Source organism: Saccopteryx bilineata, chromosome 5 (assembly GCF_036850765.1).
Source record: "Saccopteryx bilineata isolate mSacBil1 chromosome 5, mSacBil1_pri_phased_curated, whole genome shotgun sequence".
Classification (NCBI taxonomy): Eukaryota; Metazoa; Chordata; class Mammalia; order Chiroptera; family Emballonuridae; genus Saccopteryx; species Saccopteryx bilineata.
In genome coordinates, this window is record NC_089494.1 from 200,325,196 (window position 1) to 200,353,125 (window position 27,930).

A 27,930-nucleotide genomic window follows, 5' to 3' on the forward strand; every position below is an offset into this window, starting at 1 on the left:
CTTTCCTCCAGTCCCACCTCCTAACTTCCCCACCCCTGACCCCACCCTTGGTGATTACAACCGGAGGCTGAAGCAGCACAGCAGTTGTACTCCTGAGCCTGCCGCTGGTTGCCCTGGGCTGCTGTCCTCTGCAGTTAACCTTTGTGTGGTAAGTATTTTTGCGATTCAGAATGCCTTTTCCATTTTACAAATCTTTTGTCTTTCTCTCCTACACTCTTTCAAAAGAGAAAATGTGATTAAAGAAATAATAAACTATAGAGCTAATAAAACCCTACAGTGTAACTAACATAAACTAAGGCAAATGAAATAGATGTTAACCTAGGATAAACTTTTAAATATCCACACGTCTGCCACATGCAATTGTCTTTTAAATTCAGTTTGGCAGTAGTGATTCTTAAGTCTGTGAATATCATGACTTTTTTTCTTTAAAATGTGCCACTAGAAGATAACAGTTTTTTAAAAAGATTTTATTTATAGATTTTACAGTGGGTTGGGGAGGGAGCGAGAAGTATCAAAACTCATAGTTGCTTTACTTTAGCTGTTCACTGCTTGCTTGTTGCTTGTTGTATGTGCCTTGACCAGGCAAGCCCAGGGTTTCGAGCCAGAGACCTCAGTGTTCCAGGTCGGCACCTTTTCCACAGCACCACCACAGGCCAGGCAGATACATTTTTTTAAGAAGAAAAAAATGTTCTTTTTTTATTAAACAGAAAAAAACCTTCTTTTCACTTTTTTTTTTCCTAAGGGAGACAGACAGACAGACAGGAAGGGAGAGAGATGAGGAGTACCAACCCATTGGTTGCAGCACTTTATTTGTTCATTGATTGTTTCTCATACATACATGCCTTGACAGGGGTAGGGGTTAAAGGTAGATTTCAATGGAGCCAGTGACCCTTGCTCAAGCAGCAACCTTGGGCCTAAACCAATAACCTTTGGGCTTAAGCCAGCGACCATGAGGTCACGTCTATGATCCTGTGCTCAAGCCGGCAACCTCGGGGTTTTGAACCTGGGTTTTCAGCATCCCAGGTTGATGCTCTATCTATTACACCACTACCAGTCAGGCAACATTCTGAAAATTTTGATGATAGTATGGTTAAAGATCAGCACTATCTTAACTCCATTACTTTCATCACCAGTACAATTTGGAGGACCGGAATAGAAGGGACTTTTTCCTCCACATTATAAAAGAAACTTTAAAATCATCCAACAAACTTGACTGTTTACCAAATGAATAAATAAGTAAATATCAAGTCCTTTTGAGATGTTTTGTAGCAAAGTGGATGCAGTCACTAGCTGTATTGACTCACTAGGTAAGTGCTCTTCAGCCTACATGATTCAAAGGACAGGTAATTCCCATTCAGATTTGACTTACTGCAAGATTTAAAACACGGTGCTATACTTTATAGGTCTTTTGGTTTTTTAGCCAAGATATTGCATCTGAACATTTGCAGGTCTGCAATGCCTATCTATATGACCAGATAGCAGATATGCTAAGTATGGATAGAGTCAAGCCCTCTGCAAGTTCAAGAGTTGGTGATACCTTTTGGCGTTCCTCTGCTGAACTGCTATTTGAGACAAAAGAGTTCCAAGAAAGATGTGAAGAAACAGATTTGAGTCTGCAGAAATATATAATTGCTTATGTGAGGAATATGATTTTAGTTGAGTGTTTTCAGTATATCTGCATACAAATCGGTACTTTAAAGGGAGTTCAAAAGATTCATTCACTCAATCAATGATATTTCAACCTTTAATTCTACAGACAGAAATAAATTGTAAGATGATATTTCAACCTTTAATTCTACAGACAGAAATAAATTGTAAGATGAGCTAGAAGAACACAAATTAAATGTTCTTAGAAAGAAAGACTCTTTCTTCTCCTTTACACCAACTCAAGTCATGGTAGAGGTCTCAACTAACCAGATCATAATTGTTAGCTGAAGCACAGTGATCGGATACCTTTTTTTTTTTTAAAGAGGTGAATGCTTGTTCCCCAATTATAACAAACAAGAGAAGCAGCCTCCTCTACACTATAAGAGAAATGGTTTTATTGCCACATTTGGGAGTATCCTCATGAAAAAGTGGTCCTGTCACAAAGTATTTTTTTTATTAGATCGAATGGAAGGTCATATACAGCAGAAGTTTCAGTAGTGGTTTGGTTTGTATGGTGGATTTACTAGAAGTTTTTTCTTTTGATATTTTTGTGATTATTTTTTAGATTGTCTTCATTGATCATGTTATGTTGGCTAAATTTTTTAAATTATACATGTGTGGGGTGAAAATGTAAGTAGATGAGGAAACTACTTTTGTATAAAAGACTTAAGTTCCACTATTTCAAAACTCAAATCATCATTCTGAATAGACATCCTTTACTACAGTGATTCTCAATCCTCAGTGCACCTTATAATCTCCAAGGAAGCATTAAAATATCAATTCAAAGGCCACTAATCTCTTCCATTCAGACCAATGGATCAGAATCCAAATAGAGCCAAGTGGTTGGCATTTTTAAAAAGTGAACTCACAAAGTTATCTAAGGTTTCAGTTCTTTTATCTCTGTTGACTAGTAATTTAGGTTACTTAAAATTAGCCTCCGCAGGGTTTCACTGAATTCTTTTTTTGTCACAGTGGGTGGGTTTTGTTAACTCTCAACATAAAAGTTTTCCAGTCTCTGTGGCTTGGAAGTCCAGGACTTTGATTAGTCACATATAATTCATAGTGTTACACAAAGTGTACTGCTTAGCAAAGCAGTGTCAGTTTGTTTTAAATGGACCATTTAAATAGCAATTGTAGCCTGGGTTGGCTATTTATTTTCTGTAAATGTCCCCACTGGTCACCTGCTAAATCAGTTTTAGAACTGTTTTCTCAGGAAAACAAAGGCTTTCCTGCAAGTTTGCTTTAGCTTATCTCCATGTTGAATTAAGATAGCTATTGATTAGCTCACCTCCATGCTACTAAGGTGGTCTTCTGTTCAGCTGTGTTGTTCTGGTTGCATCTTTTAATTTTTATAACAATGTATTTGACTTATGTGTCTTTTCCTCTGCATACCTGTTGCTATATACAGTAAGCAACCCTGGTTGGGAATCTGAGCTCAGGTTCTTGCCAAAGGCTTCTAATTCAGCCTCACAGCTGTCCAATTCTTATCAAACCCCAGCTGGCAAAAACACTATTCATGGAGGATTGTCAAAGAATATGCATCCATATGTTTCTCTGAATAATCAAAATAATCTGATTTTTAATCTTGAATCATCCCAGGTTATTAAAGAGGTTAGTATTTAGAGGAGACCATTTTCACTTCTCATATATTGCTTTCAGGAATTCTACCCCAACCTTGTGTTTTAACCTTATATTAAGAAATAAGCTCAGGAAAACCACTTTTCTGTTTATTGCACAGAAATTGTTAAAGTCCTTGACCACTTCATATCATATATCATCTCCTTTATGAGTGCCTTGATAAGGAATTTACTGAGTCTCAACTTGTTTTTATTTTATGGAAGTGGTCAATCTCTTAATTAAATCTCTTCACTTTGCCTGGTAGGAAGTTCAGAGTCTAGTTTGCAACCAATGTCTAGCACTGTACAGGAACCTTAAGGCATGCACAGAATTTGCCTCAGGCTTTTTTTCTCCTGTATCTGATTTCTTCATTTTTCATTTTGTATCTTGTTATTGTCTATGTAAATTTGTAAACTGCTCAACTCTTCTTAATAAGATAACGGTATAAATCAGAGTTTCTCAACCTTGACACTGTTGGCCTGAATAATTCCTTATTGGCAAGAATGGGCAGGTAGGAGAGGGGGAGTGAGGGGGAGGAGTAGGGAGGCAAACGGGGAGAGAGAGAGGAGGCATCCTTGGTCTCTACCTACAGCTAGTGCTTGACTTACAACCACGATTGGTTTCGACAGACCAGTTGTAACACGATTTAGTCATAAGTTGAGTAGGCTATATGTACAGTACTGTGAAATGATGTTATAAAAATCTTTAAGTCATATTTTATCATAATTTTCTTTCATTATTGTTATATATCATAATTTTCTTTGTTCATTTTATGCCATTTGTATCATCTTTACACCATTTGGTTTCTTATTTTTACATTCATCAGGTTTAAGTAAAACACTGCATTACCAGTACAACTGGTTTAATATTTGCAAAGACAATTTCCTCTTGGTAGACATCTTGGAAGGGGTTTGATGAAAAATATCCAAGACATAAAACACAAATTGCTGTACCGAGTCTGGGATAACAGTTGAAATGGTGCACGTGGAGATGGTAGTGCTGCCGGAAGCTGGTCTGCACTGTCCTACACCCAGCTGGGCAATGCTTGTGCTGCCAGACGCAGAGCAGTGGTGGCTAGTGATTGTGGTCATAAAGTCGAATGGTCGTGCCTAACCAGGCGGTAGTGCAGTGGATAGAGCATTGGACTGGGATGCCAAGGACCCAGGTTCGAGATCCCGAGGTTGCCAGCTTGAGCATGGGCTCATCTGGTTTGAGCAAAAGCTCACCAGCTTGGACCCAAGGTCACTGGCTCGAGCAAGGGGTTACTTGGTCTGCTGAAGGCCCGCGGTCAAGGCACATAGGAGAAAGCAGTCAATGAACAACTAAGGCGTCGCAATGCACAATGAAAAACTAATGATTGATGCTTCTCATCTCTCCGTTCCTGTCTGTCTGTCCCTGTCTATCCCTCTCGCTGTCTCTGTAAAAAAAAAAAAAAAAAAAAAAAAAAAAAAGGTTGAATGGTTGTAAGTTGCATAAGTCGTAAGTCGATCAATATTTGTACTAATTGCCAATAGCAGTTCTCCCTCCCACCTTCTACTTCAAGTTGAGACAACCAAAATGTCACCAGACATTACCAGATGTCCTCTGGGGGGAAAATCACCTCTGATTAAAAAATCACTGGTATAAATGAATGAATAAACTGGGATTAAGCATGTAAGAAAAGAAGTTTTCCTCCACCCTCTTAAAGTCCCTGGCTGGGTCTGGAAATTAAACTGACAAAGACAAATTAACAAAAGAAAAGCATACAAATTGTATGGAATTTTTACGTGTACACAGGAACCTTCATAAGAGAATGAAAGACCCAAGGAAATGAAGGGCAGGGCAGGAAGCCTTTATACCTTTTAGACAAAGAAACAATAAATTTGTGAAGAATTGACAAGACAAGGGAGTTGTCCAAAGGGTACTAAATGGCAGGGAAATAACATAATTTGCTTAATGTCAGCCCTGAATTTCCTGTCTCTAGTGATAAGAATACCTCCCTTCTTCTTAGTTCACGGAAGTACCTTTCAGAGGACAGATTTATCTCTTACTTCTAAGGAGGAAGGATGAGGAGAGGGAGGTCAGAATGACTTTCCTTTCTCTGCTTTTTTCTCAGACTTCTTCAGTTTAAGATATTCAACGTGCCAAGGTGCTACATTTTAGGGTAGCATGTCCTAGACCTTATCAAGTGCTAGGCTATGCATAGGTCACTGTCTCTGCAGGACACAAAGAGGATGAAGCCCAGTAAATTGCCTCCAGGGAAAAAAAACAACCAACACATCAAAAAGAACAAAAAAATTTAAGTGCTTAGAATGCACATATCTAAATCTCATATCTGAAGTTAGTCATATACCACATAATATTTGGGCCAATGATGGACCGTATATATGACAGTGGTCTCATAAAATTATAACGAAGCTGACATTTTTCTGTTGCCTCATATGTTGTTTAAAATTGTAGCAGAACACATTACTCGCGTGCTCACGGTGATGCTGGTGTAAACAAACCTCGTGTGCCGCTAGCCGTACAGAACTGTAGCACATACAGTTATGTACAGTCCATAATACTTGGTTGATAACGATGATAAGTGACTGTGTTACTGGTTTGTATATTATTTTCCATGCCATACTTTTATCATTTTAGAGTGTACTCTTTCTATTTATAAAACAGAAGTTTACTGTAACACGGTGTGCTGTTTTTGCCAGCAGCCTCATACAGCTTGTGTTTACTATGTATCTTCATCACATCATTTTCTCTCCTACTTGATTTAACGTCTTGTTTTTGTACAGTGACATGCTGTGCAGGTGTGTAGCCTGGCAACAATAGGCTGACCCATAGATCCTAAGTGTGTAGTAGGCTTTATCAGCTAGGTTTGTGTCGGTACACTCTATGTTGTTCAATAAAATCTCCTAATGATGCATTTCCCAGAACGTATTCCCATCATTAAGCAGCCCATGACTGTTTAGCTTCTAGTAGCTTTCTCAGTAACCCTGGGAAGAAGGAAGGTAAGATACTTTCGTTGTCATTTAGAGAAAAGAAACAGAAGTAGCCAAGTATCAATGCTATAGTTAGAGCCCAGTGTCCTAACCTCAAGAGCAAGGGGCTTTCCACTACATCATAAAAGTGATGAGCCAGTTCGGAGGAGGGAGAGAGGCAAATCCAATTTGTAGGATTAGGAATGGCTTCGGGGAGAAGGTGGCATTTGAGACGGGATATTAACAGGTTAAAAGGGAAACAGGAGGCAGTAACTCACAGCAGAACAGTGTAGAAGGAATGCCTGCAGAGTGGCGAGGAATCTGGTCTGACAAATGAGGAAACAAAATGGTAATAAAAGGACTAGAAAAATAGAGTGGGTCATGTTGTAAGGCGCTTCCGAGGTCAGGCCTAGAGGGTTTGGATGTGAACGTGTAGTTTTCCCATAGAACCATGCATGCCTGACACCAGCTGAACACTTCATAAAAGTAGGGAAGCTTAATGAATTAGGTCACCAGAGACGTTAGTGATAGTAAAATGACAGTGGAGAGATGAAAGGACCCAGTTTATCTTATGTTGTTCATCCCTACTCTTACTCAAATTAAACACTTCAGTAAACCAAGTCCCCTTTACTTTCTTGATGAAAGGATTACTGGACTTTTCAGGTATCAGAAAAATCCTCAGTCTCGCACTGTCAGCAGCACAAATACTACTAAGGGAGCTTTTCATTTAAGCATTGGCAGCCCTGAGCACAATTTTTAACATGAGGAAAAATGTTTTTGGAGTGGCATTATGTTTATAGAAATCATTTCACTTAAATTAGGAAATGCCATATCCTCAGTTATGCATAATCATGTTTTAATTTTATTATGCATAAGCGTTTTCATAGAATTTCAGAAATGACATTGCAGGAGAGGACAAACAGTTTTCCCTCTACTTTTCTAAGATCTTGTCTGAGCACCCCCCATCTCCGCCCGCCCCGTAACCAAAGACAGAGTAAAACAGGGAAAACAAACAAAAGTTTATTAACATGTAAATCTCATATAGATACCCAGGGAAATGACTATCAGAGATAGCTTAGAATTCACGCTTAAATACCATCTTCAGGCAAAAGAGAGAAGGTGTGGGGGAGGTGACAGGGACGCAAGAGTAAGGTTTGCTACACAGTTTTCAGCCGGCACCTTCTCCATCCTAAGAGTTTCTTTTTTTTTTTTTAAAGATTTTATTTATTCACTTTTAGAGAGAAAAGAGAGAAGGAGGGAGGAGCAAGAAGCATCAACTCCCATATGTGCCTTGACCAGGCAAGTCCAGGGTATTGAACTGGTGACCTCAGCATTCCAGGTCAATGTTTTATCCACTGCACCACCACAGGTCAGGCAAGAGTTTCTTGAGATTTAGAGTCATCCTTCTCTTCCTGGCACTACTGAGAGAGACTCCCTGACAAAGGAAGGTTGCTTCTGTAAGTGTAAATTTCCCTTGAAAGGTAACTTCCACTCTGTTTTCAGAGTTCCTGCTGCACCTACTGTTTCTCAAAATAACCCTTACACCAAAGAGGTATATTTTGGGATGGCATTTTCTGGTCTACATCATAACGAGGCGGGGCCTGAGCATGATGCAGAGACTGCAGATTTCCGTAGAGATCCAAAGGCGCTAAGCTAGGAAGCCGGGGAGGCGGTAGACAGCTGGCTGCTACAGATGCCTACTCAGACCCAGGACTAAAAGACAGGCCTGAAGTGGGATTTGGGGTGCTAGAGAAGAAGCTCAAAGTGGCTAAAAAAAAAAAGCAGGGCCTACTGTCTGACAGTGGGGCAAAGGTGCATGGTTGCCATAACAAGAAGTAACAAGAAGGTATCTTAAGACCAACAAACAAAGCAGTCAACTCCACGGACTACATAAAACAATTTATTACAGGGTCATTCATTTACTTGCGGAAATTTTGGGTTGGAGCAGAAAAGGCAATTCAGCTGTCTTCCCAGATTCTTCTTCTCTACAGATTTCTGTTACAGTACTTTTTTTATGGTATAACTCAGGTACTAATGATTGACAAGACAAAGGGACAAAGAATACAGTAGTTCCTGGGCCCAACCGCCTAGTGGTCTTGATTGTTTATAATCAAACCTATTCTCAGTTTGATATTTATCTCCATTGCCATTACTAACAAAAATATTTTTGGGTACAGATAATGATCAACTAGGGAGCTCTGATATGCTTGCTCAAGACAGTGAAGTTGGTCAAAGGAGACAGCATGAAACTTAAAAATGAAATAAAATCCGGGACATAGAGATGAAGTTAATTTAGCTCACATCTACATATATACAACCTACTCAATTGGCTATATATTTTATCTTCTTGTTTCAGAAATGGGTTGCATATAACCCATGGAATTATTTTGTAGGAAGCTGAAAGTCAGAGGATATGAACAGAGAAGAAAGTAGGTGATGGACTTGCCCTGACCAGATAGCTCAGTTGGTTAGAGTATTGTCCTGAAGCACAGAAGTTGCCTGTTCGATCCCCAGTCAGGGCACATACAGGAACACATGTTCCAGTCTCCTTCCTGCTCTCTCCATTCCTCTTTATAAAATCACAGAAAGAAAGAAAGAAAGAAAGAAAGAAAGAAAGAAAGAAAGAAAGAAAGAAAGAGAAAAAAGAAAGAAAGAAAGAAAGAAAGAAAGAAAGAAAGAAAGAAAGAAAGAAAGAAAGAAAGGAAAAGATGAAAATTGAGGGAATTAAGAGGCCTGGCATGCCCAGAGCAAGTGATAGCAGTTTAAAACTCCTTCCAAAACGCCATGAGATTTGGCAGAGTGAAAGAGCATGGACGTGGGCTTTAGCTCGCCTAGCTTTGAACCTGGATGAGCTACCTGACTTCTCCAAGTATGGGATTTCACCATAGCAGAAAAGATTGAGACTAGAATCTGTTAGCATGAAAACTGGCAGGAGAAAGGGCTCAAAAAATTTCAGTTTTCCTTCCTTTATCCAGGAATAAACAATTGTGTGTTCCCAGGGGAAATACTCTTACAGTAATTTAGATAGAAATCAACCATTGCTGACATTTGGGTTCTTTGGACTCTGATCACTGGAGGAGTGAGAGCTTCCTGCACCAGCACAGGGACCTGCTCTGGGTTGGCCTTCTCCCCACCACTTCCCATTCCTGTAAACATAGGCAGCAGTTATCTGCTTGTTCCCACACTGGTATCTACCACTAACGGCACTCCCTCCAGATAAAATACACAATGTCCCGTGAAATTTGAATTTCAAATAAGAACAAAAAAATTTTAATATAAGTATGTCTAACATTTTGCATGAGACATACTTATTCAAATTTAACTGAATGTCTTGTATTTATTTTTCTCAAATGTGGCAACTCTATTTAATATTTAATCATCATTTCTGTTTTCCTTAGTCTTAAACCTAGTTTTTTGCTCTCCAGTTTCTTTAGCAACCTATGGGTAGAAAAAAAGATATTGGCATTACCAAGTATTGGTAAGGATTTGGTGCAATTGAAACTCTCATACGTTACTGAAGGGAGTGTAAATTGGTACCACCACATCAGAATACTGTTTAGCACTATCTACTAACCCTGGGAACTAGCAATTCTACCCCTAAGTATAGATATAACAAATACATACATGGTCCACCTGAAGTTATGTATAAGAATATTCATGATAGCACTATACTATTTGAAATAGTCCAAACTAGAAGCAATACAAGGGTAGAATGGATAAATAAATTGTAGTATATCTATATAATAGAATATTATACGGCAATAAGAATGAATGAATTATTGCTGCCTGACCAGGTGATGGCGCAGTGGATAGAGTGTTGGCCTGGGATGCAGAAGACCCAAGTTCAAAACCCTGAGGTTACCGGCTTGAATGTGCTACAACTAAGAATTGATGCTTCTCATCTCTCTACCTTCCTGTGTGTCTGTCCTTGTCTCTCCTTCTCCCTCTCTCTTTCTCTCTTGCTAAAAAAAAGAAGAAAAAAAGGATGAATGAATTATTGCTACATCCAACATGGTTGAATCCCACAATCATGATTTTGAACAAAAAAAGGCAGGCACACCAAAACACAGGCAAAATGAGCCTCTGGTGTTAGAAGACAGGGCAGAGATTGCCTTTGGATAGAGTGTTAGGCTCCCTGAGAGGTAAGGAGGGGTTCTGGGGTGCTGGTAATGTCCTAGTTCTTGAATCAGGTTGTGGTTACAAGAATTGTTCACTGTGTGAAAGTTCATCAACATGCTTATGATTTCTGTACTTTACTGTGTATACATATATTACACTTCAATTAAAAGTATACTTAAAAAGAAAAAATAGTAGAAATGGATAGGTTCAAAGTAGTAGAACTGCATAGATCAATGTGGGAACAATAAGCAGAAGGAAAAGAGGCAGGTTTGGAGTTGGGGGTGGACCAAGCAGGACTTGCCACACAGAAAAGGAATTTCAGAACAAGGTGTGAATAGATCCATAGGGATATTGGAGTCATGTAATAATTCCTGAGTTCTAGTGCTTGCATTTTGAACATTTCTGGACTAAGAAACAATGTGTTCATTTTCATTCCTTAACGGAACTGCTTGTCACTTCTACTGCAGACAGGACTTAGGTATCTGCTGGGAAACTGACTTAGATACTGATACTGACATTTTATGGTGCTGTTTGTGTTCTCTAAACCAGTGGCTTTCAACCTCCAGTCCACAGACCACTGTCACTCTGCCAGAAACTTTCTGCTGGTCTGAAAAAGAGTTTCCTGATAAGATAACCATCCTGATATTGTTTGAAGATTACAGAGTTTATAATCATTGGGTCTATAATCTTCTTTGGACCGGCACTTAAAAACCACTACTCTAAAACATTGTCTCTTACCTCAGCACTGTTGACATTTAGGGCTAGAAAGTTCTTCACTGTGGGGGCTGTTCTGTGCTTTGCAAGAATGCCTGGCCTCTTACCCACTAGATCACAATAACACCTCACCCCCAGTTATGACAACTAAAAATGTCTCCAGACATGGCCAAATGTCCCCCGGAAGTTAAAATGAACTCCGATTGAGAATCAGTAATCTAACCTGTATTGTGCAGATTCTAGGGCAAGTTTCTGAGTGACTGGTCCCAGGCTGTTAAAAATAATACGTACACACATGCATAAACACATAAATAAATGCATAAAAAGAAGGCAAAGTTAGTCACAAACTGTCTAGTTTTCTTCAGTTCCAAAATTTCCCTAAGAAGGAACACTCCAGCAAAGCGCTTACCTTTTATTCCTGAACAGGGCTTGTGCATTTCAGCAGGCAAAGAATTGTAATTCCTGATTGACGAAGCTCAGCGGAGAGAAGAATACAGGCTTTGGAGTCACACAGAACTGAATTCAAGTCCCAGCCCAGCCACTCTGTCGCTTTGGGCATGTGACTTATTGTCTGTTTCGTTCCTTTTCTTCTGTAGCCTTCTAGAAGAACTACCCACATATCACAGTATCTTGGAGTATAAAAGATGAAACGGTGAACCGAGGGATAGTATTTGTTTCCCTCTGGGGCCAAGGACTCTTTTATACTTAACTAATATTCATAAAGCACCCTATACCAGGGCTTTTCAAACATTAACTCATTTCATCCTTCTGACAACGTTATAAGCAAGGTACTGTTAATACCTATTTCACAGCTAAGGAAACTGAGGCACAGAAACTAGGCAACTAGGAAGAGTATGAGGGGCCATACTCAATCTTTGAGACAAGCCTTATTGTCTCATCTATACATTAAAAAGGTTGAACTAACAATAATGATTTTTTCCCTGCCGTTGACACTTAACCTTTTGTCAGCAGTAAAAAAAAGAAAAATTAACAAATTAATTTTTAAAAAAGGACTTATCAGCCTTAATTTCCTGAGTGCTCTGGTGTGCTGTGAATATTAAATAGAGATCAATATAAACTGGAGATCAAATATGAAAATGCTTTGAAAAGTACAATGTTCTGTACAAGAGTAAGCCATTGTCACACTGGCAAACATATCACGCTCAGGTTTTTTCCATTAACTGTCACTGGCATTTAGACTTTCTCTCGTGCATATGGTGATTTGCAGTTTTAAAGTGTCTTCACATACGTGATCTTATTTGAGCCTCCCAAACACAAGCAATGACTAAAATCCAAGCCTTCTGATTCGTACGGCAGTGGCCATCTTATCCCCACACTTTCATTTGCCTTCTGGGTGCTGTGCTCTCAGGCACATTTTCATACCATTAAATCAGGCATAGGCCCTGCTACTTAGCAACACTTAATTTAAAATAGACACAAGGGTGCATATGTCAGGTCATTGGCATATTATAGGAAACACAATGCTTAATTGACATAGTCTATTGACATAATCTCAATACATAAATACAACAATCCAATGAGAAAAGTCATATTATATTTATTTTTAAAATGTCAGAACCGAGGCTCAAAGAAGTTAGTATACTTGTCCAAGGGCACACACAGAGAGAAAATAGATTTAAACCTGGGTTTGTTTGTCTCTATGGTTCCTAATTATAATCTACACTCTGGTTAGTCAGAGTGTGGGCCAAACACCTACAGCATTGGCACTACCTGAGAACTTGTTACTGCAAATCTCAGGATGCATTCGGGACCTACTGAATCAGGATCTACATTCTAAAAGGATACGTAGGTGGGCCCTGTGCACATTATAATTTAAGAACCACTGATCTCAGTTGCATCTCAGTATAGATTAATCCATGATATATAGAAGTGCAAAATCTATAAATAAACACATATGTACACACATACACTGCAGTATGTGTTTATAATATACTTCTAAACATTTTACTTTAAGAAAGGGAATTTAAGGATTTATAAGCATGTGCATGGGCTTCTGGGTTAGATTTGGAACTGAATTAATTGAATTAAGATGTACACAGTACAGCCTAATCAGGCGGTGGTGCAGTGGATAGAGCGTCAGACTGGGATGCGGAGGACCCAAGGTTCAAGACCCCAAGGTTGCCAGCTTGAGCACAGGCTCATCTGGTTTCAGCAAAAAGCTCACCAGCTTGGACCCAAGGTCGCTGACTTGAGCAAGGGGTTACTCGGTCTGCTGAAGCCCCATATGAGAAAGCAATCAATGAACAACCTAAGTGCCACAACGAAAAACTGATGATTGATGCTTCTCATCTCTCTCCGTTCCTGTCTGTCTGTTTCTATTTATCCCTCTCTCTGACTCTCCCTGTCTCTGAAAAGAAAAGAAAAATATGTACACAGTACATACTATGATAGATGTGATTTGCTTATATGACAATTGAAGCATATGCCCATTGCTGGATTTATATCAGAACCTCTGATTCCCAAAACTTACTCACTGGTATTTTTTTTTTTACATCAAACCAACAAATTTTATCCTTACTCCAAACTACTCAGCACAACAAGTATATGTGTCCAGAGCAGTACAAACAGTTATGAAAGGTATGAAGCCCTAGAAGAATATTTAAGATACAACCTTTGCCCCGATGTAATTTTCAGCTCCAAGTTCTCTTGAAAAGATCCTTAGCATGGTTTTTCATTTTGATATATTGGCTAAATTGACTGTGATTGGCTCTACTAAATTTTTTTTCTCTAAAGATTTGTTTTTATTAAAGAAGTAATTTTTTTTTTTCTTTTAAAAATATAGCCATACTGGTAAATTTTTCTTTAATGGTACACATACACACACTCACACACATACATGTGCAAAGCAGCAACTATGTATATTTTAACTAGACTGATTTTCTCAGTATATTTGTTTAAAGTAATGAATAATTCAAACTTGAGTTGGAGCTATATTCCTAACAGTCAGACTTAAACAAAACATTGCCTATATAATTTACTCTTATCTATATCTATTTCTCTTATAGCAGATTAAATCCACATCATGTACCAACTCTGATCAAATGGTAACATCCAGTACAGTGTCAGAAAATAAGACATGTCCAAAGTGGCAGAGTGGGAAAACTGGGGGTTGAATGCAGTCCTACAGAACTCCAGAGACTTTATTCTTCTTCCCACTGAACTCCAATCAGGAATTGCAATGGTCTAGGATTCTAAGGTGCATCCAGTGGAAATAGCTTCTACATTCTGGGATCAGTTAGCAGTGTCTGCTGTGGGTACAGGAAAGAACTGTTGATGGGCACCTGGCTACACAGTGCTCTCTCTACACATCAACCCTACCTCCTGCCCCAAAAAGATCGTGTCTCTACTATTCTTCATGCATTTCCCAATCTTTCGTTTCCCTGGGCATTTCCTTGCACTCTTGCACTATATCCACACCTAGAATATTCTACTTTCTGTACCCAGCAGAATCCCATGACCTTAATCATACTTCCACCTTCTCCAGAACTGGATGATAATTCTAGTTTTGCTAGTTTGGAAAACAAATCAACAACAACCAAATATAAATATATATGCATTCCCAGAGCATATGCTTGAAACTTCTCCACCTTGGGTCAGACACTTCCCTTACCTCTCCTCAGGCAGGCCAAAGAGATTCTCAATACATACTTGTTTTGTTTTTGTTTTTGTTTTTTATTACAGAGACAGAGAGTGAGTCAGAGAGAGGGATAGACAGGGACAGACAGACAGGAACAGAGAGAGATGAGAAGCATCAATCATTAGTTTTTCATTGTGCGTTGCAACACCTTAGTTGTTCATTGATTGCTTTCTCATATGTGCCTTGACCGCGGACCTTCAGCAGACCGAGTAACCCCTTGCTGGAGCCAGCGACCTTGGGTTCAAGATGGTGGGCTTTTTCCTCAAACCAGATGAGCCTGCAGTCAAGCTGGCGACCTCGGGGTCTTGAACTGGGGTCCTCTGCATCCCAGTCCAACGCTCTATCCACTGTGCCACCACCTGGTCAGGCTATACATATTTGTTTGTTTGTTTTTTTGTTTTGGTTTTTTTTTTGTTTTTTTTGTTTTTTTTTTAAATGACAACTTTCTCTACGAAACGGGATTTTTCTTTTTCCAATGTGGTCAGGCATTCCCCTTGTCATTTTTTTTTTTTTTTAAACATTCTTTTTTTTAATTTTTTTTTATTATTTTTTAATTTATTCATTTTAGAGAGGAGAGGGAGAGACAGAGAGAGAGAGAGAGGAGAGACAGAGAGAGACGAGGGGAGGAGCTGGAAGCATCAACTCCCATATGTGCCTTGACCAGGGAAGCCCAGGGTTTCGAACCGGCAACCTCAGCATTTTCAGGTCGATGCCTTATCCACTGCGCCACCACAGGTCAGGCCTATACATATTTGTTTTAACTGAAATTAAATACTACCACTTCCTTGTCTGAGCCTTGGTGGCTCAGTAGATAGAGCGTCAACTTGGAATGCTAAGGTCGCCAGTTTGAAATCCAGGGCTCTCCCAGTCAAAGCACATATGCCAAGCAAACAATGGACAGCTAAAGTGAAACAACCATGAGTTGATGCTTCTCATCCACCTCCCCCCTTTCCCATAAAATCAGTAAGTAAAATCTTTTAAATAAATAAATAAATAAAAAGCAAGAGTTTTAACAACAACAAAATACTATCACTTCCTCTTTGGGTAACATCTGCCTTTCTGGGGCTGTGTAAGTGTGTCAGTAGTTTTCAGTCTTTTATTTTACTACTAGAAATTCCCACACAATGAGTTCTCAATTTCTCCTTATTCAAATTTCTGTTACACTCTCTCTGGCTTCCTAACTATACCCAGTACCAAAATGGGTATCAGTGAAATCTCAGAGGGATCAGTGTTTGGGAAGGGAATTGAAAAAAAAATGCAATTTAGATTTAAAAGCAGAGTAGCAATAATACTGTTATGGCCCCCTCCACCGCTCTCACTGTGTATCAATCCCTCACCCTTAAGAGGCACTTATTAAACATACAGATTCCTCAGTCCCTTTCCAGGCTTATGAAATCCAGTATTCTAGGGATGTGTCATTCTTAACAAGTTCTTCAGGTGATTCTTACCCACACAAAATTTTTAAAAATAGAAATATTTATTAACTATAAATGAGTTTTTATTGTATTTTATAAAGTTATACCGCACATGTTAGCTAGCAACAGGACAGTGGTTTTCAAAGACAAAATGTCTAGACAGAAACCAGTAGAAAATATATGCTACGTAGAATATTTTAATCAATAAGACCCCATTACAACCAGAACTAAAAAATACCCCATCCAAAAACTTAAAAGTTTGTGCTTTATGCTGCACAAGTTTAAATTTACTTGATTAGGCAAGGCAAATACTATGCATTCTCGTGCCTTTTAACCATAGCTTCTCTGCTATTCTATAGAACCATTTCAAATGCCAAATAGTGTTCAATATGATTGCCTTGAAAATAGAAAAATAAAATCATCTTGCTGATAAGTAAAAGGAAGGGGGGACCCAGAAAACCTGAGAAAGCAACCTTCATCCCCTTTCCTTTACGGTTTTAATTTCCAGGTATCGCCAATAGTCTGGAAATGTTATGCTGAGTTAGTTGGATGTGAGCTTCCTTAATCAGGAGAGGTGTGATGAAATGCCTTCTCACCTGGTACTAGAGTCTATCCAACCACTACAGTTAGGTGTTTAATACTTTTTGGTTTTGTTTTTACAGGCAGTGACCTCTTGAAATTATCCTTAAAAATGAACCCTGTTGTTACCCAGCCAGGATATGGTGCAAGGGGCACGATGAGCAGTGACTGGCAAACTGGCGTGTTTGACTGCTGCAGCGACATGGGGGTCTGTAAGTGCTCATCGTAATTGCTTTCTCCTTAACTGCTAGTAATAACGCAGATTACTAACATCATACAAACTGCTTACTGATCCTATCATTGAGTTCCATGTTTAATTCTCTAACTCAGAAGTCACAAGCCGGGAAGCCCATGGTGGATTGAGCCAGCAGGAGTGTTTTGTTTGTCCTGTATGGAATGAGCCTTCTTGATGTATGCATTTTAATCTAGTAGGAAACATCTACAAATCAGATTTCACACAAAAACCTAGCTTTCTGATCTAGATTCCCAGCTTCTCTTGAAAATTTGGAAAATCGGGAAAGATGAGTGAGTCCTCATTCTCACGTAGCTGAGGTCAGCTGCTGCTGAGTATCAGCCAACCCCATTGAAACATGTGCACCCTACAGTTTGCCATATTTATATCCACTGTTTTGTGTTGGTGGGTTTTTTTGAAACCTATTTAATTCATTTATTTTACCTGCCTGGCCTTGAGCTTGGGATCCTTGTTTAGCTCAATCACCTCTCTAGTATCACGTGTTCTCGACATGTCTCTCCAGTCTTCTATTTACATCTTCCTTTTCCTAGCTCTGTTTCCTGTCTTTCAGTGATACTCTTGCAGCTGTTTTGTTTCAGGAAGCACTGTGGGTTGTTAGCTTTACTGACTTCTAGTTCTTTTTCACTGCCAAACACACTTTGCGTGAGAAAATTTTCCTTCTTTCAGAGTCCATTGCCATGCAAGTTGCAGACACTCTCTGTACGGACTATCTTCCAGTGCTTTTAAAAAACAACCTCCGTTTTCTTTTTTTTCTTTTTTTTTTGTAAATATCCTGGAAGTTCCAAGTTCATTGGAGATAGCCTTTTGCTTAAAACAATCAATCAATAAAACAGAAGCTTTCTTATCTAATCTAGGGTACAACCCTATCAAAACTCCGCCCCAGAGCCTTCCGAAATAGACTTTTACTCAGAGCATTTTTGAGAAGTTTCCTGTTTGTTGCCATTTTCTAAGGCCCTTTTGTCTTATACATATATATATATTTTTTTAAACTTTTCACTGATTTGAGAGGGAGAAAGGAGAGAAAGAGTGAAGCATCAACTCATTGTTCCACTTAGTTCCACACTCACTGATTGCTTCTTGTATGTGCCCTGACCAGGGATCAAACCCACAACCTTGATGTGCCAGAATGATGCTTTATCCACTGAGCAACCTGGCCAGGGCCTTATCCAGATCCTTTAAAGTGAAGTTGCAGTAAGCTTTTTAAGCTTTTGGTGCCAATAACCCTTAACTTCTGATGCTTCTACCCTCATCTCTGTCATTGGTTTCTACGCTCTGCCTGCCTGACATCTAGAATCTGTTCCCTATTGCTTTTCTCATTTTGGCGCTAATGATTTTTCCACTTACCTATTTCTGACCCAGAAACCTTCCTATAGTTTTCAGAGGGCTTTCCAGACATCCTGACGCCACAAATGTCCTATGCAAACATGACCCAAATGTAAACAAGGGCAGGGAATAAAGATAATTTTTTGCATGCTCAGATTGGCAAGACAAAATCTTTTACAATTAAATCTGACCCGATACAGTGACAAGCAAATTTTTCCCAGTTCTCAGACACAAGCAAGACATAAAGAGGCAGATGACCACACTGTTTTCTCAGAGGGCTCATTAGACTATTTCCTGAGTGAGCATCTATTTGATTTCCATATGATTTAGTAGAAACCATGATGACTTTGACTAATTCCTCTGTTTGGTTTCACCCTCACTCAGGCCTCTGTGGGACTTTCTGTCCTATGTGCCTTTCATGTCAGATTGCCGCTGACATGAACGAATGCTGCCTGTGTGGATATTCTGTCGCCATAAGGACCATGTATCGAACCCGATACGGCATCCCGGTGAGTCACCCCGGGGTACGCCGCCAGGTGGGAGCCCAGACACCTGAGGGCTTCTCTTCCATCTGACGGGGTCTCCATGATTGCCCTCCTCACCTTCATGCCTTGACCTAGGCTTTTCTCCACTACCATCCTAACTTTAAAGTGATTTACAGGAATAGTGTGGCTATCTATATTTTGAAATAGATTAGTAATAAAATCTTCCATTGACCCCAAAATATGTCTTTGAAAAAGTTGCTAGAGGTGAATAAATGAGAAACAGAAGCCAACCCAGGACCCATCATCTCTCCTGGCTTCACTCAGGGTCAGACAGGACCCTGCAAGTCTGCAGTACCACCTAGAACTTTGTTAACTCATAAGCTGGTGTTCCTATATTCAACTGGGAAGTAGCCGTACCTAGAATATGCCAATTGCTATTGCAGATGCTAGAGACACATCAGTGAATAAAAAAAATCCAAATCCCTGTTTTCATGTAGTTTACATTCTTTTATTTTTAAAGACTTTTTAACATAATTTCAGATTTAATGAAGAGTTATGGAAATGGTACAAAGACTTGCTAAATACCCTTTGCCTAGATTCCCCAAATATGAAAACTTTGCCATGCTTGTTTCATTTTTCTCTTTATTCATCTATTTTTTTTTCTAAATAATTTGAGGGTAGATTACAAACTTGATGCAGTGTTACTGCCATTTCAGTGTATTTCTTAAAAAACAAGGACATTTTCTTATATAACCTTGGAAGAATTATCAAAATCAGGAATTTAACATTGGTAAATACTATTAGCTAGTCTATAGATTTTATTTAAACTTTATCAATGATTCCAATACAACCTTTCTTTCTTTCTTTCTTTTTAAGTGAGAGGAGGGAAGATAGTGATACAGAGTCCCGCATGCGCCCGAACTGGGATCCACCCAGCAACCCCTGTCTGGGATCAATGCTCTGTCTATTTTGGGTAGATGCTCACAACTGAGCTATTTTTAGTGCCTGAAGTGAAAGCTCCATGGAGCCACCCTCATCCTGGAGCCGATGCACTTGAATTAGTCAAGGAATGGCTGCAGGAGAGGAAGAGAAGGAGAAAAGGGGGAGGAAGAGGGAAGGAGAAACAGATGGTCACTTCTCCTTTGTGCCTTGTCTGGAGATTGAAGCCAGGACTTCCACACACCAGGTCGGTGCTCTACCACTGAGCCAACTGTACAGGGCCCCAATACCATTCTTTAGATGAGAATAAAATCAACCTGCAATCACATGTGTTCAGTCATCATACCTCTGTCATCTCCTACAATAAGAAACAGTTTCTGTCTTTGTCTTTTTTTTTTCCTAAGGAACACAGATCAGTTATTATGTAAACTATCCCTCAGCTCAGTTTATCAAATGTTTCCTCATTTTAGACTTAGGTTACACATTTTTTTAGCAGAAACTCCACAGAAGCAATACTATGTTTTTCACACATCATATCAGGAACACATGGCATCAATTTATCTTATTATGGGAAATCTTAACTTTCGTTACTTGGTTAAGACAGTGGTCTGCTATCTCCACTATAAATTGCTATTTTCCTCTTTATAATGGATAAGGATCTTGTAGGGAGATATAAATATCTTATTTCTCATCAAACTTTCACCCTCTAGTTCTAACACCCATTGAAGATTCTTGCTTGAATCAGTTATGATGGTTGCCAGCGGTAGAACTTAACACTTTAACGGGAGAAGATAACTACAATATAAATAAGCAAAAGTATAATATATAGGATGGTGATGAGTGCTTCAGAGAAAAACAAGGCAAGGAAGAGGAATAGGGTGTTAAAGCTTCTAATTTTAAATAAGGTTATGAGGAAAGACCTCGGTTGGAAAGCAAAGACCTAAAAGAATGAAAGGGTAACTGATCTGGGAAAGGTCCGAGCAGCACAACGCGATTGACCCAAGACCTCGAGGAAGAATCTACCTGAAATGTTCCAGAAATAATGGGTGGAGGATAGGACTAGAGTGTGCAGGGGTGGAGAATAGAGGTGATGTCAGAGCATTAGCAAGGGTCTTGTTGACTCTAGTAACTTTTACTCTGAGTGAACTGGGAAGTCACTAAAATGTTTTAAATCAAGACGTGACATGATGGATTCTTGTTGCTGAAAACTTAACCTCTGCCCTACTCATTGTTCCCGTGTGACGAGAAAAAGATATTATTAATTTTCCTAACCTTGGCTATCAATAATGATACCTTGCCTGACAGTGGATAGAGCATCGGACTGGGATGCAAAGGACCCAGGTTCGAGACCCCGAAGTCGCCAGCTTGAGCACGGGCTCATCTGGCTTGAGCAAAAAGGTAACCAGCTTGGACCCAAGGTCGCTGGCTCAAGCAAGGGGTTACTCAGTCTGCTGTAGCCCCACGGTCAAGGCACATATGAGAAAGCAATTCATGAACAACTAAGGTGTTGCAGTGAAAAACTGATGATTGATGCTTCTCATCTCTCTCTGTTCCTGTCTGTCTGTCCCTATCTATCCCTTTATCTCTCTGTCCCTGTAAAATAATAATAATAATAATAATAATAATAATGATACCTTCACTGTGGTGGTGTAGTAAGTCACATATGGTAATGCATGGGAAAAGCTAGCACAGAGCCTGATAAGCAGTAAGTACTCAATAGATAACTGTTATTATTTTTGTGCTTACCTCAGAAAATGACTTGGCTGTTTCCTCAGGGCAGGGGTGAGTTCAGGGCCCTGGTTTCATTTCTCCATGAGACTTTCTCAGCACTCCCTGTGCTCTCACACCCGCTACTCACAAGGCAGCCTACCTCACAGCAGTTCTTAACTTCGTGACTGAACCACGAACCTCCTGAAATTAAGGGCAAGTGGCATGTGTGTGTAGTTATATGTCTGGGTGTGAGGGGAGCTTCTCAAAGTGGTCCCTGACCCCAAAGTGGTATAGGAGAAGGGGCACTTAGTTGGATTCTAGAGATAAAAGTTCTGGGAACAGCTCGGCAAGTAGCTAATTCTTAGACTCTCTGGTAAATCATTTGGCAGCACTGGTTCCCTCACCTGTCTTGAAGAAGCTGTGCAAGATGATTCTAAAGTCATTTCTAGGTCCAGGACTCAATGATGAGTTTTCAAATAAGTGTATTTATAGATAGTATTCTTCCTCCTTGTGACAGACCTTTACAGTGATGAGTAATTCCTAGGACTAATTTGTGTAATGCAGGCTTTCTGCTTTGTTTCCCTTTTACATCCATGCAAATCTTCATGTGGCTGCTACGATGCAGCCTCTTTGATCTGCTCCTCCCTTCATGGACACAGCCAAGACAGCACCCCATTAGGCCAGGAAGGGGCTCAGCCCCTGCCCTAGAGAAGGAGCAATAAAGGAGACTGAGGACCATGCACTGGGATAGGACTTTGACATATCTGCTCATTTACTACTCCAGAGTTTCTGTGCTGCCAGGATTGTCATCTCTCTTCGTAGATATGGAAACCAGGCGTGAGTCAGGCTTAAGGTCACAGAACATGGAAATGCTGGAAATTGGGCTCAGGTTTAATCTGACTAACTCCAAAGGTCTGGTTTTTCTCCCTTTATCATCCTGCCTTCCTAAGTACATGTGTGGTCAACCATGTACCATAAGTCATTTATTTATTTGCTTGGTCAATGATTCTGTCAACAGTGCTCATAACAAGACTTTTTTTTTTTAAACCAGCAAAGTACTGGTTCAGTTTAACCCAATAGAGTGGTGAATTCAGAATCTTTCTTTTCTTTCTGTTTCTTTTTTTTTTTTTAAGTGAGAGGAAGGGAGATAGTGAGACAGACTCCCATATGCGCCCTGACTAAGATGGACCTGGCAACCCTTGTTTGGGGACAATGCTCAAATCAACTGAGCTATCTTCAGTGCCTGAGGCTGACACTCAGATCAGCCAAGCCACTGGCTGTAAGAAGGGAAAAAAGAGAGAAGGGGGAAAGAAAAAGAGAAGCAGATGGTTGTTTCTCCTGTGTGCCCTGACTGGGAATAGAACCTGGGACATCCATACACTGGGCCAACACTCTATCCACTGAACCAACCATCCAGGGCAAAATCTTTATTTCTGACCCCCATTTCCCGAGGAGCTATTCTGGTCAAGGCATCTGTATCCCTTATTAGCTTCAGCATGATGTAAATTTGTAGTTCACTTCCTTTCCTTTTGAAAAAGAATATTTTTTCTTCTCTGTAGTCTCTGTTATCTATATTATGAAACAGACTAAGAATTTGGGTTTGTTTTCTATAGGTTTCATTACGTTTCTCAGCAAATAGTAGTGAGACATTTTTTTCCTCCTAAAAGTTACCTGAGCTAAAAGACAGGCACAGACATGCCAGAACAGAAAAGTAATGAGGTCCCATTAAATAAGACTACTTTCTTCTTAGTGGCATATTATGTGTATTCAATAATGCTGGTTTAATGAAGCCTTAAAAGATAAAAAGAGCCTGACCAGGCTGTGGCATAGTGGATAGAGCGTTGGACTGGGATGCCGAGGACCCAGGTTCGAGACCCTCGAGGTTGCCAGCTTGAGCGCGGGCTCATCTGGCTTGAGCAAAATAAAAAATGCTCACCAGCGTGGACCCAGGGTCGCTGGCTCGAGCAAGGGGTCACTCGGTCTGCTGAAGGCCCACAGTCAAGGCACATACGAGAAAGCAATCAATGAACAACTGAGGTGTTGCAACGAAAAACTGATGATTGATGCTTCTCATCTTCGTTCCTGTCTGTCTGTCCCTATCTATCCCTCTCTCTGACTCTCTCTGTCCCTGTAAAGAAAAAAAAAAAAAAGACAAAAAGAATGAAAAGTAAATAATGAATTAAAGACTAAGAAACGCATACTATGAGTCAGGGTTAAAGGAATTTGGATTATTTATTGGGGGAAAGGGAAGGCTTGAATTGTCTCCAGGCTGCATATCCATCCCTCCTTCTTATGTCACAACGTTAGAAGAGTGTTAATGTTGTTATTCATTTTTCCACCTTTTTTCCCACATGCTTACTTCATTAAAGAAAATTAACATCACTGTTGCAATGAAATTTTTTTATTGAAACGATAGAGCACTCAGGCCCTGGCCAGTGGCTCAGTGGATAGAGCATCAGCCTGATGTATGGATGTCCCAATTCGATTCCTGCTCAGAGCACATAGGTGAAGTGCCCATGTGCTTCTTCCTGCTATACTTCTCCACCTTCTCTCTCCCTTCCCCTCGTACAGTCAGTGAATTGATTGGTTTGAGTGTGAGCCCAGGCGCTGAGGATAGCTTCGTTAGAGCGCATCAGCCTTGGGTGCTAAAAATAGCTCAGTACTTAAGCATTAGCCCCAGATGGGGTTGCCAGGTGGATCCCAGTCAGGGAGCATGCAGGAGTCTGCCTCACAGTCTCCCATCCTCTCACAAAAAAAATAAAAATAAATAAAATAAAATAGAGCACTCATAATATCAATATTTAGGAGCTTATAACTCTTATAAGCTGAATCTATCACAGCTATCTCTCTCCCTCTCTGCTCACAACTGTAAATTGGGGATTGCATTTACTCAACATTTTTAAAAAATTCATGCTATCAAAAAATGGGGCTTGAAATTATTTCAATCCATCAAGACATAGCATCATAGAATCTGGTTGTCAGATTAGAGCCCCTTGGATCACCCAGTGCCTTCTGCAAAGGCATCTCTACCAAAGGGTCATTGAGAGCCCAAGTGGACCCTTCCAAAGACAGGGCCTTCAGAACTGTGCAAAGTAGCACATTGTATGGTTTTTCCAAAACAGTATTCATTCTCTTCTTTCTTTTCTTTCCTGTAATTATATATCTCTCCCTCATGTTGTACTTTCTCCCTTGCAGAACATGAAAGATGCCAATAAAAATGTCTAGAGAGATACATGATGAGGCTTGGGCTGGTATTGCTCACAAACTATAGAAAAATTGGTGCATTAAAACAACTGGCTTTAAAGGGAATCATTCCACAACAGATGCTAGAGGCCGGGCAATCATTGTAACCTGCAGATAATTTGAAAGGATGTAATATTATGTAAAAGGAATTGGTTTGAGAAGAGAAAGACCAAGCATTGTCACCAATTTCCTAAGTGATCTTAGCAAGTCTTTTTTTCTTTCATTTTTCTGAAGCTGGAAACAGGGAGAGACAGTCAGACAGACTCCCGCATGCGCCCCACCGGGATCCACCCGGCATGTCCACCAGGGGCAACGCTCTGCCCACCAGGGGGCGATGCTCTGCCCCTTCAGGGTGTCGCTCTGCCGCGACCAGAGCCACTCTAGCGCCTGGGGCAGAGGCCAAGGAGCCATCCCCAACGCCCGGGCCATCTTTGCTCCAATGGAGCCTTGGCTGCGGGAGGGGAAGAGAGAGACAGAGAGGAAGGAGGGGGGGGGGGTGGAGAAGCAAATGGGCGCTTCTCCTATGTGCCCTGGCCGGAAAACGAACCCGGGTCCCCCGCACGCCAGACCGACGCTCTACCGCTGAGCCAACCGGCCAGGGCCTTAGCAAGTCTTTTAACTTCTCTGGCTCATCAGGAAAATGGAGATAATGTCACAGAATTCTCATGATCATCAAGTGACATAATGTATGTTTCAAAGAGGTTAGAAAAGCTATACAAATGCAAGGAATTGTGTGACTGTATTTATAGGCTACATGTTGACTCATTTGTCTGTTTTCTAACAGGGATCCATTTGCAGTGATTTCCTATGGCTGGCGTGTTTCCCTGTATGCACCCTTTGTCAACTCAAGAGAGATATTAATAAAAGAAAAGAAATGAATGCTTTCTAAAAGATGCTCGGTACGTTAGTAGAAATTCTTTGATTAATGATTATCAGAACAAATTTTCAAAGATATCTTTTATTTCCTTGGTACTCAGTCACAGGTACAGGAGATATCCCTTAACAGATGGAAGGCAATTGATTTTTTTTTTTTTTTTTTTTTTTTTTTTTTTTTGTATTTTTCTGAAGCTGGAAACGGGGAGAGACAGACAGACTCCCGCATGCGCCCCACCGGGATCCACCCGGCACGCCCACCAGGGGCGACGCTCTGTCCACCAGGGGGCGATGCTCTGCCTCTCCGGGCGTCGCTCTGCCGCGACCAGAGCCACTCTAGCGCCTGGGGCAGAGGCCAAGGAGCCATCCCCAGCGCCTGGGCCATCTTTGCTCCAATGGAGCCTTGGCTGCAGGAGGGGAAGAGAGAGACAGAGAGGAAGGAGGGGGGGGTGGAGAAGCAAATGGGCGCTTCTCCTATGTGCCCTGGCCGGAAATCGAACCCGGGTCCCCCGCACGCCAGACCGACGCTCTACCGCTGAGCCAACCGGCCAGGGCGGCAATTGATTTTAATTGCCAGCCTACACCAGTCAGTTAGTAGTCAGCTTTGCAGACCCTGGATTGAAAAGACTAAGCCTGGTTGGATAGGAAAGAATTCTTTGACTTTTTAAAAATGTCTGCCACAACAACAGTGACCTTGTGATGTACCAAATAAATGTGCCCTATGCTACCATGCCCATCTTAGGCAAACCATAACTTAAGGTAGTAGAAATATGTGCATGACTGGATATGCATCTGCTTAAGCCTAGATCTCAAGTCCACTGCTATGTTTGTATCAATACCATAATATTAAAATAATAATTCATAATCTAAAGTGGTGGGAAGCTCTTTTAGTCTCTATATGTTGGATATGGACAATTCACCCAGTTATCCAAAATTCCCAAAGCCCCCAAGATGAAGAGGAATTACTGACTTTTTGATGGCCATATTGTCAAAGTTGGACAGCTACCTAAGCTCTCCTGAAAGCATTTTTAATCTTCTCAGTTCTTCCTGTTTCTCTCAGGCAAGAGGGGAATGGCTATACTCAGTCCTGTCTTTCAATCTTCTGGCCAATCCCCATACAATTTGTAATCAAAGTTTAGTTTTCACATGGAAATGATTAGTCTCCATAAAAGTCTTATCTCCTGAGAGGTTTTTGAGTGATCAGGATGGTGCTTCATGTGTATGATAGGTTGACGTTGATACAATCTGTCTCTTTCTAAACTATTTTTGCCACATGCAGCACAAATTAATGTCCTCTTCATGAACCATGCTTCAGTAGGTTGCATTTTTAGTACCATTTTAGTATCCTAGTATTTGCCTTCTGATTGTTCTAAATGACTTCCTTCAAAAACTGGAGTACTTAACTCACTTTCAAGCAAAGTCAAGATAGGGAGTTTTCTTATTAGTTTTTTTCTTCCTAATTCCCTACCCCCCATGCATTGACTGTTTGTTACCTCCCTTGTCAAGCAGCGATGATTTTTTAAGGGCCTGTGTTAGCAACTTGACCCAGAATTTGATGCCAAAAGAGCCCTTAGGGGATTAGAATGTGGCAGTTGACTCGTCTAGTCATCCAGTCAATGAAAAAGATTGTTTTAGGTTCTTTGCCTTTTAGATACGATTACCATCGCATGTTTGATGATTCACTGTCATTTGGTAACAGAAGTTAATTCTGGAAATCTACAAAGCATTCTGTTGGTTCACTCAACCACTATCAATAGTGCCTGACACATAGTAGTCACTCAATAAATATCATAGAAGAAAAAATGAATGTAACTTTCAAGTAAGAAAACAAACTAAGGCCCTAACCTAGGAGACTCATCTAAACCGTCACTGATGATTATGACTCTTCCTAATAGATTGTTCTAAACCAAGGGCCATTGTTTGATGTAGATTTTAAATATGTAGTATTGTGGCAGTAGGGTAGGGATGGAGTGGAAGTTTTGATATTTGGAACAAGATAATGTAAAGAAAATTGAAACCAATATATCTTAATTCTTTTACTCACTCATTCTTTTCTTTCTTTTTTTTTTTTTTTTTTTTTTATGGTTCCTACAGGTAAAATGTACATTGTGGTGAAATAAAATGCTGGAATGAAATACTGCATGTGTTAAGCGCTATCTCACCTCAGATATTAGAAATTAATTCAACTAACCATATGGTTTCAAATGGCTTCAAAGCATTTTAACTTTCAGTTTATTTTTAAAGAAATCTGTTTCCAGTGCTATTCTCTAAGATAACTGCCATTAAAAAAAATTTATTTCCTCAATCATTCTTGTGTCTTTAATTACTGCTGCATGGAAAATCACACTATGCTTCTTTAAAAGATTAACACAAGGTTGTCAAATGTCAAAGTTGAACGATG

General features: G+C 40.1%; 1 protein-coding gene across 1 annotated transcript; it reads left to right on the forward strand.

The window, feature by feature from the left end:
- PLAC8 (placenta associated 8) lies at positions 1 to 27,834 on the forward strand. The gene is made up of 5 exons (XM_066232767.1): positions 1 to 148; positions 16,787 to 16,915; positions 18,664 to 18,788; positions 25,441 to 25,555; positions 27,624 to 27,834. Exons 2-4 carry the CDS (start codon positions 16,816 to 16,818, stop codon positions 25,543 to 25,545), a joined length of 330 nt encoding a protein of 109 aa, XP_066088864.1. The 5' UTR covers positions 1 to 148; positions 16,787 to 16,815; the 3' UTR covers positions 25,546 to 25,555; positions 27,624 to 27,834.
- The last annotated feature ends 96 nt before the right edge of the window (positions 27,835 to 27,930 follow it).

Bases quoted from the DNA above. Each gene is read 5' to 3' on its own strand.
- PLAC8 (XM_066232767.1), top strand. From the start codon at position 16,816: ATGAACCCTGTTGTTACCCAGCCAGGATATGGTGCAAGGGGCACGATG. The intron at 16,916-18,663 runs GTAAGTGCTCAT...ACCCTCACTCAG, and splicing joins CTGCAGCGACATGGGGGTCT to GCCTCTGTGGGACTTTCTGT. The intron at 18,789-25,440 runs GTGAGTCACCCC...GTTTTCTAACAG, and splicing joins GAACCCGATACGGCATCCCG to GGATCCATTTGCAGTGATTT.